This window comes from Chionomys nivalis, chromosome 20 (assembly GCF_950005125.1).
Source record: "Chionomys nivalis chromosome 20, mChiNiv1.1, whole genome shotgun sequence".
NCBI classification, from domain to species: Eukaryota; Metazoa; Chordata; class Mammalia; order Rodentia; family Cricetidae; genus Chionomys; species Chionomys nivalis.
The window spans coordinates 14,019,148-14,033,830 of record NC_080105.1 but is presented as its reverse complement, the minus strand read 5'-3'; the positions used below and the strand labels follow the sequence as shown (position 1 = coordinate 14,033,830).

The following is a 14,683-nucleotide window of genomic DNA, read 5'->3' as shown; positions in this document are numbered from 1 at the left end:
TTCAAGTCCAGGGCCACATGCACCAGGTATGAGATAGCATAGACTTGTAATAACAGTGCTCAAGATGCAGAGGCAGGGGGGTCAGAAATTCAAGAATGTCCTTGGCTACATATTGAGTCTGAAATCACTTTGGGCTACCCAGACCCTGTCTCAAAATAGAAAAGAAGAAGAAACCATCTTAAAATTTAGCACATCTCTTCAGAGAAATTTAAATTGTTTTTGCCTATTGTAATTCTCCCATAAATTTACATTAAAGGAGGCTGGCAATCTCTCTGGCTTGTGAATTGGAGATGATCTTCAATGAAGGGTGTTTCTAAAGTTACGTAAACAGGCTGATGAGCATATCCAAACTTTGTACCACAAAATTTGTCGTAAAAAAAAAAAATCTCTTGAGCCCAGTAATCTTTCAAAGGTTTCTTTGTGAGGTCACTGTCTCAGGAACTCAGTTTTATGTGTGTCTTTTATGGGGACTCTTCATAGAAGCTGAGGTAATAAAACAATAAACTGCAATGGCCATATCAATACAGACCTTTTAAGGACACTTCATTAATATTCTTGGAAAACACATAAGTGCCCAAATCCAAATTATAGTCTCAAAGCCGAAACAGTTCCTAGCATAAATGATATCCCATGAAAACACATTCTTGGTAAAGAACAGAGCCATCCCACGTGTTGCTCTCATGGCAGTATAAGTCTAGCTGGAGTGATGATAAAAACTGTAGGAAAACTCCTAAGAACAGTGTGACTTACAGAAACAGAGCAGGCAGGAGGATGGGGAGAAACACAGCATCAGTGGGATAGTCCTGTACTTCAAAGGAATTGTAATTTCTCAGTTGTTCCTACTTCCATCCTTGGTGTGACCACTTGTGTGAAATTTCACTGTTAAATCACTGGAGTAGTTTAATGTACATGCGTGCCTACTGTTCTACAAACATTGTACCTTTAAAATAATCTGACAATAACCCTCCTCCAGCCACATAAAAATACATCCAGTGAAAAATATGTTAGATAATTTCTCCACAAAATCCCCAGAAATTGTGTACGAACAAACATATTCATATTAATAATTAAATAATCTCTATTCAAGATAACCCTCAAAAAAAAGGAAATCATTTTTTAACAGGTTAAGTTTCATGTGATTTCATGTTATGGGATTTTATTGTGTTGTTGTTTTATTTTAATGCCAAACAATCGTGGTTATTTCGGAATGAAATAGCTACATTATACACAACCCCTATTAACTGGGAAGACTTTACTTTTTAATAGTTTGAATTGAAATACGTTCTAGATAAATCATGCATTCGTGTCTATGAGTTTGTGCGTTCATTACTCAGCCTTGATTTTTCAAAGTGAAAAATATGAGATCTGTGTGTAAAGCAATTATCCTGAACCACCAATCACCATGTCCTCCAAGCACACCCACAATGTTCCTTATCAGATAAATCACCAGGGAACTTACATTGACTCTTCTGACCATCAGGAAAATGCTGGCTTCATCCAGTCCCGGGCTCCGTTCCCCCCTTCCCTAAAAAGGCAACTAGTCATGAGGAACAAAACTGACTCAATTGCATGTTCTTAGTGAGGGAGAAAAAAAGACTATCAAACGTAGATCCGCTGCTTTTGCCTTTTCAAGGTCTTCTTTTCGTTCTCTCAGACTAGAGAAAATAACTTCTAGGTACTGGTGTAGAGAATTTGAGTGTCACAAAGCCCCGCAAACCCATTAGCCCAGGCTTTGTGGTGAAGTGCATCTTTCTCCCTTCCCGTAAATGACCTCTTCCTCTAGCCTCACTCGGGCGTAAGCTTGGACTCTGAGAGAAGGACTTCGCCACAAGATGGCACTGACCTGCAGACAAAGGAAATCGCGGTGGCACTGACTTTTTAAACAGGCTTGTGAAAGCGCCTTCCTCGAGTCAAGGACTAGAGGGGTGAGAGCTCGGTGCATACGGTCTGGCAGCGTGGCTTATGTTTAACTGCTTTTCTTTCCAGAACTCCTAGGCAACGCACCTCCGAGGTGTGCATCCGAGGTGCGGTGTTGGGAGGAGGCAGTAGGGAAAACCTTGGGTGATCCTCGTGGGGTGCCATCACATGATCCAGGATGAGGTGGAGTTCGGCTTGAAGGGGGCGTCTCTTCCTAGCTTCCTCAATCTTTACGATTTGAGCAGGAGAAATACCAACGGAGCTCTCCTCTCTCCAGTGACACTTCCCGCTTCTACACGGACGAACAGACGGATTCTCCACAAGGTAAGTTTCAAGTCGGTGTTTTAAGGGACTTTTGAGAAATCTCTTATTTACGGGGTGAGGTATAAGAGGAAGAATACTGGTGTCTGCCCGGGTTCTGAGAATTGAGCGGGTCGTGGAGTCAGTCTTTCGCTTCGGCTTCCAGTGGGAGCAGGTGGCAGGATGTTCTAGATTGTGGGACAGGTCTGGGACATTATGGATGTGAGACCTCAAAGGGAGAGGGTACCACTTCTAGAGTTCGCGCATCCAGGTGTCCTGCGGTTGGGGGCTGCCCCCCTTCCCCGGCCCATTCCCTTAGAACGCCGGGGAATCGCCCGGGTTGGTCTTCCCTGCACCCGAGTAGTCTTCCTCATTTTTCTGTAGCAGCTTGGAGCCTCTGCCCTGATGGAGATCCAGGAGTTTTCCTAGGTAACCTGATGGGATGCACTGGGCAGGGGTGGGGGTGCCAGCCTTCTGAATCCCGGAGCATTTGTCCTTTCCACCACGTGGGGAAAGGTGGGCTGCCCCGGGCACTAGACCCCGGAGTGGGAGTGCCCCTGCCCCAATCTCCTGTGCCCGGCCCGTTCAGGCTGTTGTTCCCCTTGCAAGACTTGAACCTTGTCTTTCTATTTCGGAGTTTTAACCACCCAACTCCTTTTAGGAAGGTAATCATGCTGGGTACAGGTTAGGATGAACTAGAAACAGATGGTTTAGCAGGATATCCTGCTGCTCCCCAGGTAGATTGAAGAGATGCTAACGTTTGAAAGACCCACGTTGGACAAATGAGAGAGACAGACTGACCTCATATTTTCTGCTCTGATAGTCACTTGTTTGGGTAGAAGTACCCTGATAGATCTCTCTCTCTCTCTCTCTCTCTCTCTCTCTCTCTCTCTCTCTCTCTCTCTCTCTCTCTCTCTCTTCTGTCAGTCTCTCCTCTCTTGTCTGCCCTTCTTTTCTCTCTCTCTCTTCTCTCTCTCTCTCTCTCTCTCTCTCTCTCTCTCTCTCTCTCTCTCTCTCTCTCTCTCTCTCTCTGTGTGTGTGTGTGTATAAGGGGAGATTAGGAAGGAAGGCAATCAGGAAGACTCATACAGTTGTACAATACAGAAAAGAGTGGTGAAACAGGAGTTTTGACTAAATCTACCTGATTTCCCTCTGGTAACTTCTTGAGCATGAAAACCTAGAGGGTGGGGAGAGGGAGTGGAGACAAGGTGTGTCTCCAACTTCCACTGTTTTTCTTTCTTCCCTTCCTCCCTCCCTTCTTCCCTCCCTCCCTCCCTCCCTCCCTCCCTCCCTCTCTCCTTCCCATTCTCCCTCTCTCCCTCCCCCCCTTCCTTTTTTCCTTTTTTATTGGAGTGTTCTGTCATTTACTAGGCCCAGCTGGGTCTTCCAAGAAGCATACCTACAGGTGACACAGCAGGAGGAGGTTGGGGCTCCTCTGTCAGTGCTGACTGACAGTAGTAGCTTTAGCTGTCAGTGCTGGGTGTGCTCCGGAGTGAAGCAACACACACACACACACACACACACACACACACACACGGGGCAGAGAGGGGGGCCGGGGAAAGAGGCTTCTTCTGCAGAAAGTCCAATTCCTTACCCATCCCAAAGACTGGCTGCTCTTTCTGGCTCCCATTTACTAGTGATTCCATGTAATTGTTTTAAGGCAGCTGTCTGGTGAACAAGCCCTTCCCCCATTCCCCGGAAGGAGCAGGGAATTATGTAAGTCATTTAGATAAGCTAGCAGTAACTTCAACTGTGTATAGCAAGGCTGATCTTTTTTCCCCAAAAAACAAGTGAGGGAATTTGAAGAAAAAAGCACAGTAGATTAGCCCGAAGAGCTGTCTTTCGTGGTAGAAACAGCTCTGTAAACAGCAAGGAAGGAAAGGCCAGCATTCCTACAAGAAAGAAGGAAAAAGAACTGTCCTGGAAGAATGGGAGAGGGGATTAATTTGCCAACTGCATGTAATGTCTCTGAACATACACGGCATCTGTACTGAGACACAGCCTTTAATTCCTCCAGTGCATAGAGTTGTAAGACACACCCTGGAAGAGTAAATAAAAGTGATCTCAGCAATGGCAGTTCCCCGACTGTTATTCTTTCTCAGAATTATACCAAGGTGCACAAAATATACCTTGTATCTGCCACAAAACTGTTTCCCACAACTGGAATGAGTACTGCTCCCATACTTAACAAAAGAAGCGAACTATTCATTGTCTGTGTAGAGAAGTTAGCTTCTACTTGGTGGGAAACTATTCCCATAGGACCAGTCTATCAGATGAAATCACACAGGTATCAGAATAGAGTTGCAGTGTGTTTACTTCAACTCATTTGTAAGAGATCTGTCTTTACAGCCTATTGAGTGGAAATGACATATCAGTTTTGTGAATTCCTATAGTTGTTCAAATAGGTATCATATGAAATTTTTCTTTTCTTCCTCTCCAGTGGGAACATGTTGCCCTATGCCCCACGTCCCTCTCCCTGGATCATTGCAAAAGTTAACCTTTCTTCTCTGTCATTTCTTAAATGTGGTACAAGCAGCAGGTAGACTAATGATTTTTTTTTTTACTTTTGCATTTACTTATTTAGTGATGGGGGTGGGCTACATGCTATGTTGTGTGTGCCATTAGATGACCACTTGCAGGAGGCAGGTCTCTCCTTGCAACACATGGGGAGTGGAGAGCAAATGCAAGTCATTAGGCTTGGCAGTAAATGAACAATTGAATCCTCATACTGGCTCCTAAAGCAAAGTCACATGCCTTGATGTGTTTTACCAAAGGTTCCTCTTGTCTGACAGTAAAAGGTAAAGACTACCTACCCCATGAACCCCTCTGGCAGCCTCATCTCATTTAACCTTCCCAGTGAGCTCCTTCTGGTCCACCTTCATTTTTCATCCTCTTCTTGGCACAGCAGGTGTGTTTCAGTTTTAGAAATTTTATATTTGTTTTTCCCACCAAGGATGCCAGCCCTGAGATGCCCACATGGCTTCCTAGTTCAGCACTCCTCAGTCTTTGCTGTCTTCCTGGGTACCCAGGTGCCTTTGCTCATCAGCCAGGATTAAGTTGCAATCCCCATCAATCCCAGACCCCTTTCAGCTATTACACTAGGCCTTTTGATTAATTTATTTTGCTTTGCCCTTCTTTGCCCATAAGGCTAGAAACTCAAAGAAAAGGGTCACTGCTGCCTCCACCAAAAGTATGCCTAATAAGAAACAGGTGTCAAGCAAATACTTGTTGGATGAAGTTTTGATAGTACCAACCTTAAGACATATTGGAATCAACGGAGGCTGATAAGACTAGCGAATAAAATTGGTTTGAATGAAGGGGGAATGTGAGTTGCTGTTGAGATATAACACCCCCTGAAAGAATGGCAGGGGTGAAGATTCAGAAGTATAGTTGTAGGCTGGGATAGATCAGTTTTCTTCGGACAGAACAGTCACACCGGAGCTATGTAAGAGTGGAAGCCAGAGCCTAGAGCATCTTGAAGTTCTGAGGTGAGGCATGGCAATGGTCCATGTTTCCTCTACCTCACACAAGAATCCACATCGACTTGGTGGAGCTCAGTGGTAGGACCCCAAGAGAAGCCACAGGCAACAAGAATACACTTTGCTACTCTGCTATTGCTATTTTAAATAATGCCAAGCTGTCTTCAACTAGTAGCCTCAAGAGGACATATGGCGTTGTTTGCCTGACTTATTTAAGAAAGTTGGAGCTTTCCAAACTGTAAAGTCATTACCCACTCCTTCAAGGCTTTCTTTCCCACCCTACATGACATAAATTAATAACACTCTCTGGGCTTTAGATTTCCTGAGGGGAATACAATGCATTATCCCAGAAGTCATTTCAGATAGGAGCATAAGAGAGGGAGTTAGAGACTAATAATGTCCACACCCGAAGTCTGTTCTAGTTAGGATTTTTATTGCTCTGATGAAACATCAAAGCAAGTTGTGGAGGAAAGGATTTATATGACTTAAGCTTCCAAATCATTCTTCATTAAGAATGATTTAAGAAGGACATTAAGATGGGAACTCAAGGAGGGCAGGGACCTGGAGGCAGGAGATGATGCAGAGGCCATAGAGGGGTACAGCTTACTAGCTTGCTCCCTGTGGCTTGCTCAGCCTGCCCTTTTATAGAACCCAGGACCACTAGCTTATGAATGGCGTCACTCACAATGGACTGGGCCCTCTCACATCAATCACTAAATAAGAAAATGCTCTACAGACTTGCCTACAGCCCAATCTTAGCGAGGCATTTTCTCCAGGGCAGTTCCATCCATGCCCATGACTCTAGCTCGTGTCAAGTTGATATAAAACTAGCCAGCACAGAGTCATTCCATCCCCACGCTTTAATGCTGTAGTCTGATTTTATGATGGCAACCCTTAGCTTTATCCCCCAGTCTCATCCAGTTAAATTGTGATTTCACAATAGAAAAGAACTCATGTTCTAGAAAGCAGCATTGCCTAAAGAAAGGTTTATGAGAGTTGTCACTTAAAAAGTAAGTGCATTTCTGCACACTAAATTCCTCATTTTCCTTTCAATAGAAGTAAATCCACACAATCTTAGGCATTGTTCTAAGAGAGGCAGACAGAGAATGGAGCCTCTTAACAGGGGCACAATAGCTAGGTAATTAGCACCAGAGATCCTTTCCGTGCATTTCCTTAGCAAGGGGAGAGGTGATCAGAGCTTTCTCTTTTCTCTCTCTGTAGGAGCTTCTGGTCTCTGTGAGGTCGCTATAATTTCTCAGTAAGACAAGTATGTTTATACTACACAGTGGCGTGAAAAGTTAAGATTACAATGAAAATCACACCCCTGCTCTGGACACTCACATAGTGATATTTCTTTAAATATGGTGTTAGAAATCCTTTAAAATCTTCTCACATGATAATCAAAATCATAGCGTCTTAAAGTTACAATCTCCCACACAATGGAAAACCTTCAGGTAGACCCTTATGAGGCAGTCAGCCCTTTCATGTACAAAACTCTTGCTTCTTTGGCAAACAATTTCTTCCATTTGATTCAGCTTTTGTTCCTCATGGAGAAATCTTTTTTTTTCCTTAAATAATGTACATCTTTTGGTCCTACTTATGATTTCATTAGACATACAGCTAAACTTGCTTGCACATACTCTATAGATAACCCATTAAAACATGAGAAGACAACTCTATAGTCTGAAGAATTTTCTGCATTAAACATTATACGGTTTTGCAAAAGTCGTCCTTCATATGACCACGTTTCTTGGAGCTCCACTGTGCAGATCATCTCCTTGTGAAGACTTTTGTTAACCTGTCTTTCAAAGCAGTGCCGTGTATGGTTAGCTGTTACCGCAGCCTGATATCTGCACTCACGTTTCCATTACACCTTCTTCGGCTCGGTTTGGCGTTTTAGAGGTTTCCGTCTGTGCATCATGTTGTTTCCTGTACATTTCCATTTCTACGATGCCTGAGAATCTGTTGTTGGCACCATTTGTCTAACACTTAGGAGGCGGGATGTTTACAAACACGTTATTGATGTGTAGACCCCACAAAGTCATCATGTAAGCAAGTCCAGTGGATAGCATTTCTGGGGAGCTGGGGGATGTAACTAAGTTGGTAGAGTGCTTGCCTATTATCCTTGAATCCCTGGGTTCAGTCTTCAACTCTTCCATAATATCAAACGTGCCTGTAATCCCATCACTCAGAAGGTGGGGACAGAAAGATCAGAAGTCTAAGATCATCCTCGACTAGAAAGTGAGTTGAAGGCGAGCCTGGGCTACATGAGAGAGACCCTGTCTCAAAAACATTATAGTTGAACTTTAAATATTTTGAGTGTATGCAGTACACTTAAGTGCACCTTTCATACCAGCACCCTGTAGGCAGAGGCAGGCAGATCTCTATGAGTTCAAAGCCAGCCTGGTCTACAGAGTGAGTTCCAGAACAACCAGTACTGTTACACTGAGAAACCCTGTCTTAAAAAAAAATATTGGCACTGCTTGTGAGAATTTTTAAAAGATTATAATTTTATAAAAGATTATAATTTTATAAAGGATTATAATTTTTATTTACTTTTGTGCCTTAATTTTAGAATTCTGTGAGACAGAATTCATTTTGACTGTCCTTAATAACAACTGGCCTTGATTTGGTTGACAGAGTACTCAGTTCAAGGGAGTGAAGAGTTGAGAAGCATTTTGGTGAATAGATTCCAATGTATAGAATAAGAATAACCTGAAGATTTGACCTACAAAGATTTGACATACAATCCATTTGTCTAATCAACAGCAGCAAAACCTGAACAATGAATTCAACGCTGTTCTCCCAAGTAGAAAACGGCTCTTTTCACTACAACAGCTCAGAGAATTCTCCACTCCTGGCTTTTGAAGACGATGACTGCCACCTGCCCTTGGCTGTGATATTCACTTTAGCTCTGGCTTATGGAGCTGTGATTATCCTTGGGGTCTCTGGGAACTTGGCATTGATCATAATCATCCTGAAACAGACGGAGATGAGAAATGTCACCAACATCCTGATTGTGAACCTTTCCTTCTCAGACTTGCTGGTGGTCATCATGTGTCTCCCCTTCACTTTTGTATACACGCTGATGGACCACTGGGTCTTCGGGGAGGCCATGTGCAAACTGAATCCTTTTGTCCAGTGTGTCTCCATCACGGTGTCCATTTTCTCCTTGGTTCTCATCGCTGTGGAGCGGCATCAGTTGATCATCAACCCAAGAGGGTGGAGACCAAGCAACAGACATGCTTACATAGGCATTGCTGTCATTTGGGTCCTCGCCGTGGCTTCTTCTCTGCCCTTTCTGATCTATCAAGTTCTGACCGATGAGCCCTTCCAAAATGTAACACTCGCTGCCTTCAAGGACAAGTATGTGTGCTTTGACAAGTTCCCATCAGACTCTCACAGGCTGTCTTACACGACCCTCCTTCTGGTGCTGCAGTATTTTGGCCCGCTCTGCTTCATATTTATATGCTACTTCAAGGTAAGAAAGCCATCCTCCCCTCCCCCATTGTTTCCTTTCTTCCCTTCTCTGTGTAGACTTTCCCTTGAGGTGGATGCTCTGCCTGACTCACCCTGTCTTCCTCCATAGATTTATATTCGCTTGAAAAGGAGGAACAACATGATGGACAAGATGAGGGACAGCAAGTACAGGTCCAGCGAGACCAAACGCATCAACGTCATGCTGCTTTCCATCGTGGTTGCCTTCGCGGTCTGCTGGCTGCCCCTGACCATCTTCAACACTGTGTTCGACTGGAACCACCAGATCATTGCTACCTGCAACCACAATCTTCTCTTCCTGCTCTGCCACCTCACAGCCATGATCTCCACCTGTGTCAACCCTATCTTTTATGGATTCCTGAACAAAAATTTCCAGAGGGACCTGCAGTTCTTCTTCAACTTCTGCGATTTCCGGTCTCGAGATGATGACTACGAGACCATAGCCATGTCTACCATGCATACAGATGTGTCTAAGACTTCTTTGAAGCAGGCAAGCCCAGTTGCATTTAAAAAAATCAATATGGATGACAATGAAAAAATCTGAAGCTGCTCGGAACATATGGTCCCAGACTACATCGGTGGAAAAGCAAGCACAACCTGCCGCAAGCTTTCATTACCTGTGCTCCCAGGGAATGGGGCAAAATGGCTTTGGAAAGTCCAGGACATTCTGTGTTGCATTTGACTGCTTTTTATTATGGTTGCCATGATTACTTGGGATCAACATAAATGGACTTTGTAATCTTCTGGCAACAGTTTTGACTAGACTTCTTTGGTGTGTGCTGTGTGTTGTATTTGCGTCTGTCTGTCTCTCTGTGAGCATGTATGTGAAATTATGCATATGATATAAAGATTCCTATATTGTATTTATTGGAGTAAATTTCTCAGAAATATTATCATGAGCTCACTTCAAAAGCTGTAGCCACCTGATGTGCTCAAGATTTAGGACTTTCAAGATTAGATGATATTTCCGGGAAACTGGGCTACCTTTGTTCCATGCTGGCATCATTTCAGCCCGTTAGGAGGGTGACAGTATACAATAGTCACCTTTCAGAGTGTGCCAGAACCAAAAGAAAGTCTGATGCCATCGCTCTCTCTTTCTCGAGAGGACTGGATTTGTCACTCCTAATTGAGCATCACGTAAGATGTAAAGAACACGTGCTCAGCTGTGACTATCACTGGGAATTAGGCAACCCATATGAATGAAGTGGCAAAGCAGTTGCCTGATTTCTGACAACCAAAGCATTTCAGGGTAATTAGTTTAATAAGCAAATTAGTCTAGCAGCAGATAGTTAAATTGTATCCACAGGACTTGATAGTGGAGAGGTTTTGCCTTGTTTAAGAGCGTGCAGCACTGTCAAGATCTCTGGCACAAACATGTGACTCTAAGTGCGTTTCCAGCTCACACTGCATAGAAACATAAGATGCAATTTCCATGCAACAGTGCCTACATAGTAATCAGTATTTCACCTGCACCGTTTATCCTTCATGGCACAGGATGCGTGGACAATGTTAAAAGAATGTTCACCTCAGCTAGCAGGTATCCATACCTAACTTTCACACAGCCCGCCTGTCCTAGCTTGTATAAACTGTGTGACATGTGAAGTTTTATAATCATGTACTATTATACTGTAGAGTACTGAGGCATACTAACACATTTACTTTCACATGCCTTGTAATCATGATTTAGCCTCAGAAAAGATATTTTGAAGAACGGTTTCCATGTATTATAGAAAATGTTGAGTGTGTGTGATGTTAGAAGGGCAAACACTTTCTGTATTAAAATCATTTGGGCTTTTTCAGAGGAGTCTGTCTTATGTTTCTCTTGAGACACCCTATCTTCCTATTCATTGCTTCTTTTCCATGATACAGTATCTCCACCATACCCAGTATCCATTTGATGATGGGACTGTCTATTCTGTAATCACTGAGGGCTAACTTGCTTTACTTTTCTGGATTTGAAAGATTCCTAAAGGCAAAGACTACATAATAATGATGGCCCATGGTACATTTAACACAGTGACAAGTAATTAGGATGTTATTTTAAATATATTTCAGTGGCTGACGAGATAGCTCAGTAGGCAAAGAGCTAGCTGTATAAGCGTGTTGTCTGGAGTCCAATCCTGTGTCCCATGTATGTGAATGCTGGGTGGGTGGGGTCCCAGTGCTTCAGCAAGGAGAAGATCAAGGATCCTTGAGACAAGCTGCGCAGACCCAGCCAGCTCTGGGGTCAGCAAAGTGGAAAGCAGCTGGGAGACACACGCAGCATCAGTCTCTGGCCTACATGTATATAGGCCACACCCAGCACAAAATCACATCCACACACTCATGAACACACACATGCATACCACACATATACAAATATCTGCATGCATATACATATGTATATATAATTTCTAAAAGAAGCTAATGAATGTAGGCAAAATATCTCAATATCCATTGTGTCGCACGGATTCTCATCTTGGTGTTTTCTTGGATTCTCCTCCTTAGGTCCCTCTTTACCATGGGACACTTTCTCTTCTGCTCTATTAGTTTTACCCCCAAATGAAACAGCAGTGACCTTTTAGATGTTAGGATCTGCCCAGGTGAGAGAGAAAATTCAAGAGCCTCCCTCTCCTCTTCTCTCCTCTTCTCCTGCTTCTTCTTTTCCCTTTGGCTTTTTGAGACAGGGTTTCTTTGTATAGCTTTGACTGTCCGGGAAGTAGTTCTGTAGACCAGGCTGCCCTCAGACTCAGCCTGTTTCTCCCTCCTAAGTGCTGGGATTAAAGGTATGTGCAACCTCCATCTGGTTTAGAACCAGTTTTAAAAATTCATGGAAAAATATCACCTTTAAAATACCTGAAACCTGGGATTCTTACTAGTTGGCATTTTTCTGCTCCCAGAAACTAATGGGAAACTCTCTTTCTCTACTTGGGTGTCTAGAACCAAGTGTTACTGGGGAGCATTCTTAACACACAGGTATTTCTTTTTTTGTTTTGTGTTTTGTTTTTTGTTTTTTGTTTTTCGAGACAGGGTTTCTCTGTGGCTTTGGAGCCTGTCCTGGAACTAGCTCTTGTAGACCAGGCTGGTCTCGAACTCACAGAGATCCGCCTGCCTCTGCCTCCTGAGTGCTGGGATTAAAGGCGTGCGCCACCATCGCCCGGCTACACACAGGTATTTCTCTGTTAGGACATTTTCTGAGATGGTCATTTCTAGGATACTTACAAAACTATAGATTCCTTAAATGCATACACATAAGCAAGTGAATATCAAATTATTCTGTTTCATCCAAATATGTAAATGAGTTAACAATTGAGTCAGAGCCAGCACCGATGTGTTAGATTTGAAGTAAAAATAAAGGACTATGTTAGAGGCAAACTATGGAAACATTGGACTCTTAAATTCCCGAGAAACTATTAGAATCACAGCGCTATTAATAGTGCTTATATGAACTTGGATGAACTAATGATTACTAGAGTTTTAAACCTCTAATCCAGAAAGCACTATGTCAAATCTGGAAGTCCTGAGTAACATCATTGTCATTCTACACACGAGGAAAACAAAGCGCACACAGGAAGTACACGTGAGAAAGGAATGCAATGCACATGTGACTCACATTGCTAAGCTAATTACAGACCTGTAATTGTGGTTCCAATAAAGTAATCTTGAAGGACTGTAGAATAGCTCTGTTGGTATAGCCTGGTATGCATGGTACTCTGAGTGTGGTGGCACAGGACTGGAATCCCAAGGAGGTGGAGGCAAGGAGAAGCAGAAGTTCAAGGCCGTTCTAGGCTTCATAATGAGTTTGGGAGAAGACTTACCTTTGTGGGACCTTTTCTTGAAAAACTATATTTCTCTCATTTTCTTGAAGTTCACATTACCTGGTAATAACAACACCAAAGATGCCGAAAATTTCAGAGAAGAATGGAATAAAACAGAAGAGTGGAGAGGCGACCATGGCAACTATATGTGTCTCTTATCACCTTCAGAGTTTGAGAAATCTACTTTAGAATATCATTAAATTATACATCTTTATTTCATTTCCTTACTGTCGATTAGATATTTTCATCCCCTATTTGATCTCACGCATTCTTAGTGAAATATGACTGCATAATGCACACACAGTTACAATAAAAATGCATATGCTCTGTGACATAGGGAAAGCATTCATCTGTTGCTGGTGCGAGTACAAACTCATGCAGCCACTATGGAAATCAGTGTGTCAGTGCCTTATGAAGATGGGAATCAATCTACTTCAAGATCAGCTATAACACTCTTGGGCATATACCCGAAGGATGCTGCATCCTACCACAGAGGCACCTGCTCAACCATGTTCACTGTTGTTCTAGTCATAAAAACCAGAAACTGGGAACAACAGATGAAGGGGTGAAGACATACTTTTACACATAGAACATACTTTCACACAATGGAGTATCACTAAGCCATTAAAAAGTGGCATTGTGAAATTCTCAGGCAAATGGATGGAACTAGAAAAATCATCCAGAGTGAGGTAACCCAGAACCAGAAAGACTATAAGGTATTTATTTGCATAAATGGCGATATTAACTATGAAGCCAATGATAACGAAGCTATAATCCATAGAACCACAGAGGATAGGAATAGAGTAAGGGACTATAGGGAACAGATAGATCTCAGTAGGAAAGGGAAATAGAATAGCTATGGATGGAGAGGGGCTAGAATGAGAGTATCACGTGAAGTGGAGGGGAGAGGTGGTTGAGGGAGGGAAGACAGGGAGACACGGCTAAAAGGAAAGGACATTTGAGAGGTAGTATGGAAACCTAATATAGTAGAAGCTTCCTAAAATCTACACATACATGAAGGGAAGAGGGAGCAGAGTTCAAACCGTTCATCTCTTGTCAGGAAAGGAAGCTTCCAGGATTGGGATAGGGCTCTATCTAATTGAGTTGCTGGCTAAAAATGTCCCATTGGGACACTCAACATCCCAGTCTATATCCTAGACAAATGGGATGCTCTCCACAAACGGACATCAAAGGCCCACTGCTGAAGATAAAACCTACACAACTCATTGAACATACAGAAGTTGAGTTGATGCCTATAAAGAGCCTTCATCCTTATGTTCTCTCAGCTACAGGAATGTATTCTTCATGGCACCAAAAGAGAAACATAAGCAGCAACCCAACTATAGCCCTTTGGTCTACAATGTTGTCCTGCCTGCCAGATACACTAGGACAATGGTAGCACAAAGCTTAGAGGAGAAGTCAATATCGGATTTGACTTAAAGCCCCCTCCATGCGACGGAACCTGTCTCAGGGTTTCTATTACTGTGAAGAGACACCACGACCATGGCAACTATTACAAAGGAAAACATTTAACTGGGTAACTTACAGTTTCAGAGGTTTGGTCCATTATCATGATGGTGGAACATGGTGGTGGGCAGGCAGATATGGTGCTGGAGAAGGAGCTGAGAATTCTACATGTTTGATCCACAGACAGCAGGAAGTGGTCTGAGACCCTAGGTGTGGCTTGAGCAT

At 43.1% G+C, this 14,683-nt stretch overlaps 1 protein-coding gene across 1 annotated transcript; it reads left to right on the top strand.

The window, feature by feature from the left end:
- The first annotated feature begins 1,950 nt into the window (after nucleotides 1–1,950).
- Npy1r (neuropeptide Y receptor Y1) lies at nucleotides 1,951–10,972 on the top strand. Its single transcript, XM_057752630.1, has 3 exons — nucleotides 1,951–2,241; nucleotides 8,337–9,177; nucleotides 9,286–10,972. Exons 2-3 carry the CDS (start codon nucleotides 8,482–8,484, stop codon nucleotides 9,736–9,738), a joined length of 1,149 nt encoding a protein of 382 aa, XP_057608613.1. The 5' UTR covers nucleotides 1,951–2,241; nucleotides 8,337–8,481; the 3' UTR covers nucleotides 9,739–10,972.
- The last annotated feature ends 3,711 nt before the right edge of the window (nucleotides 10,973–14,683 follow it).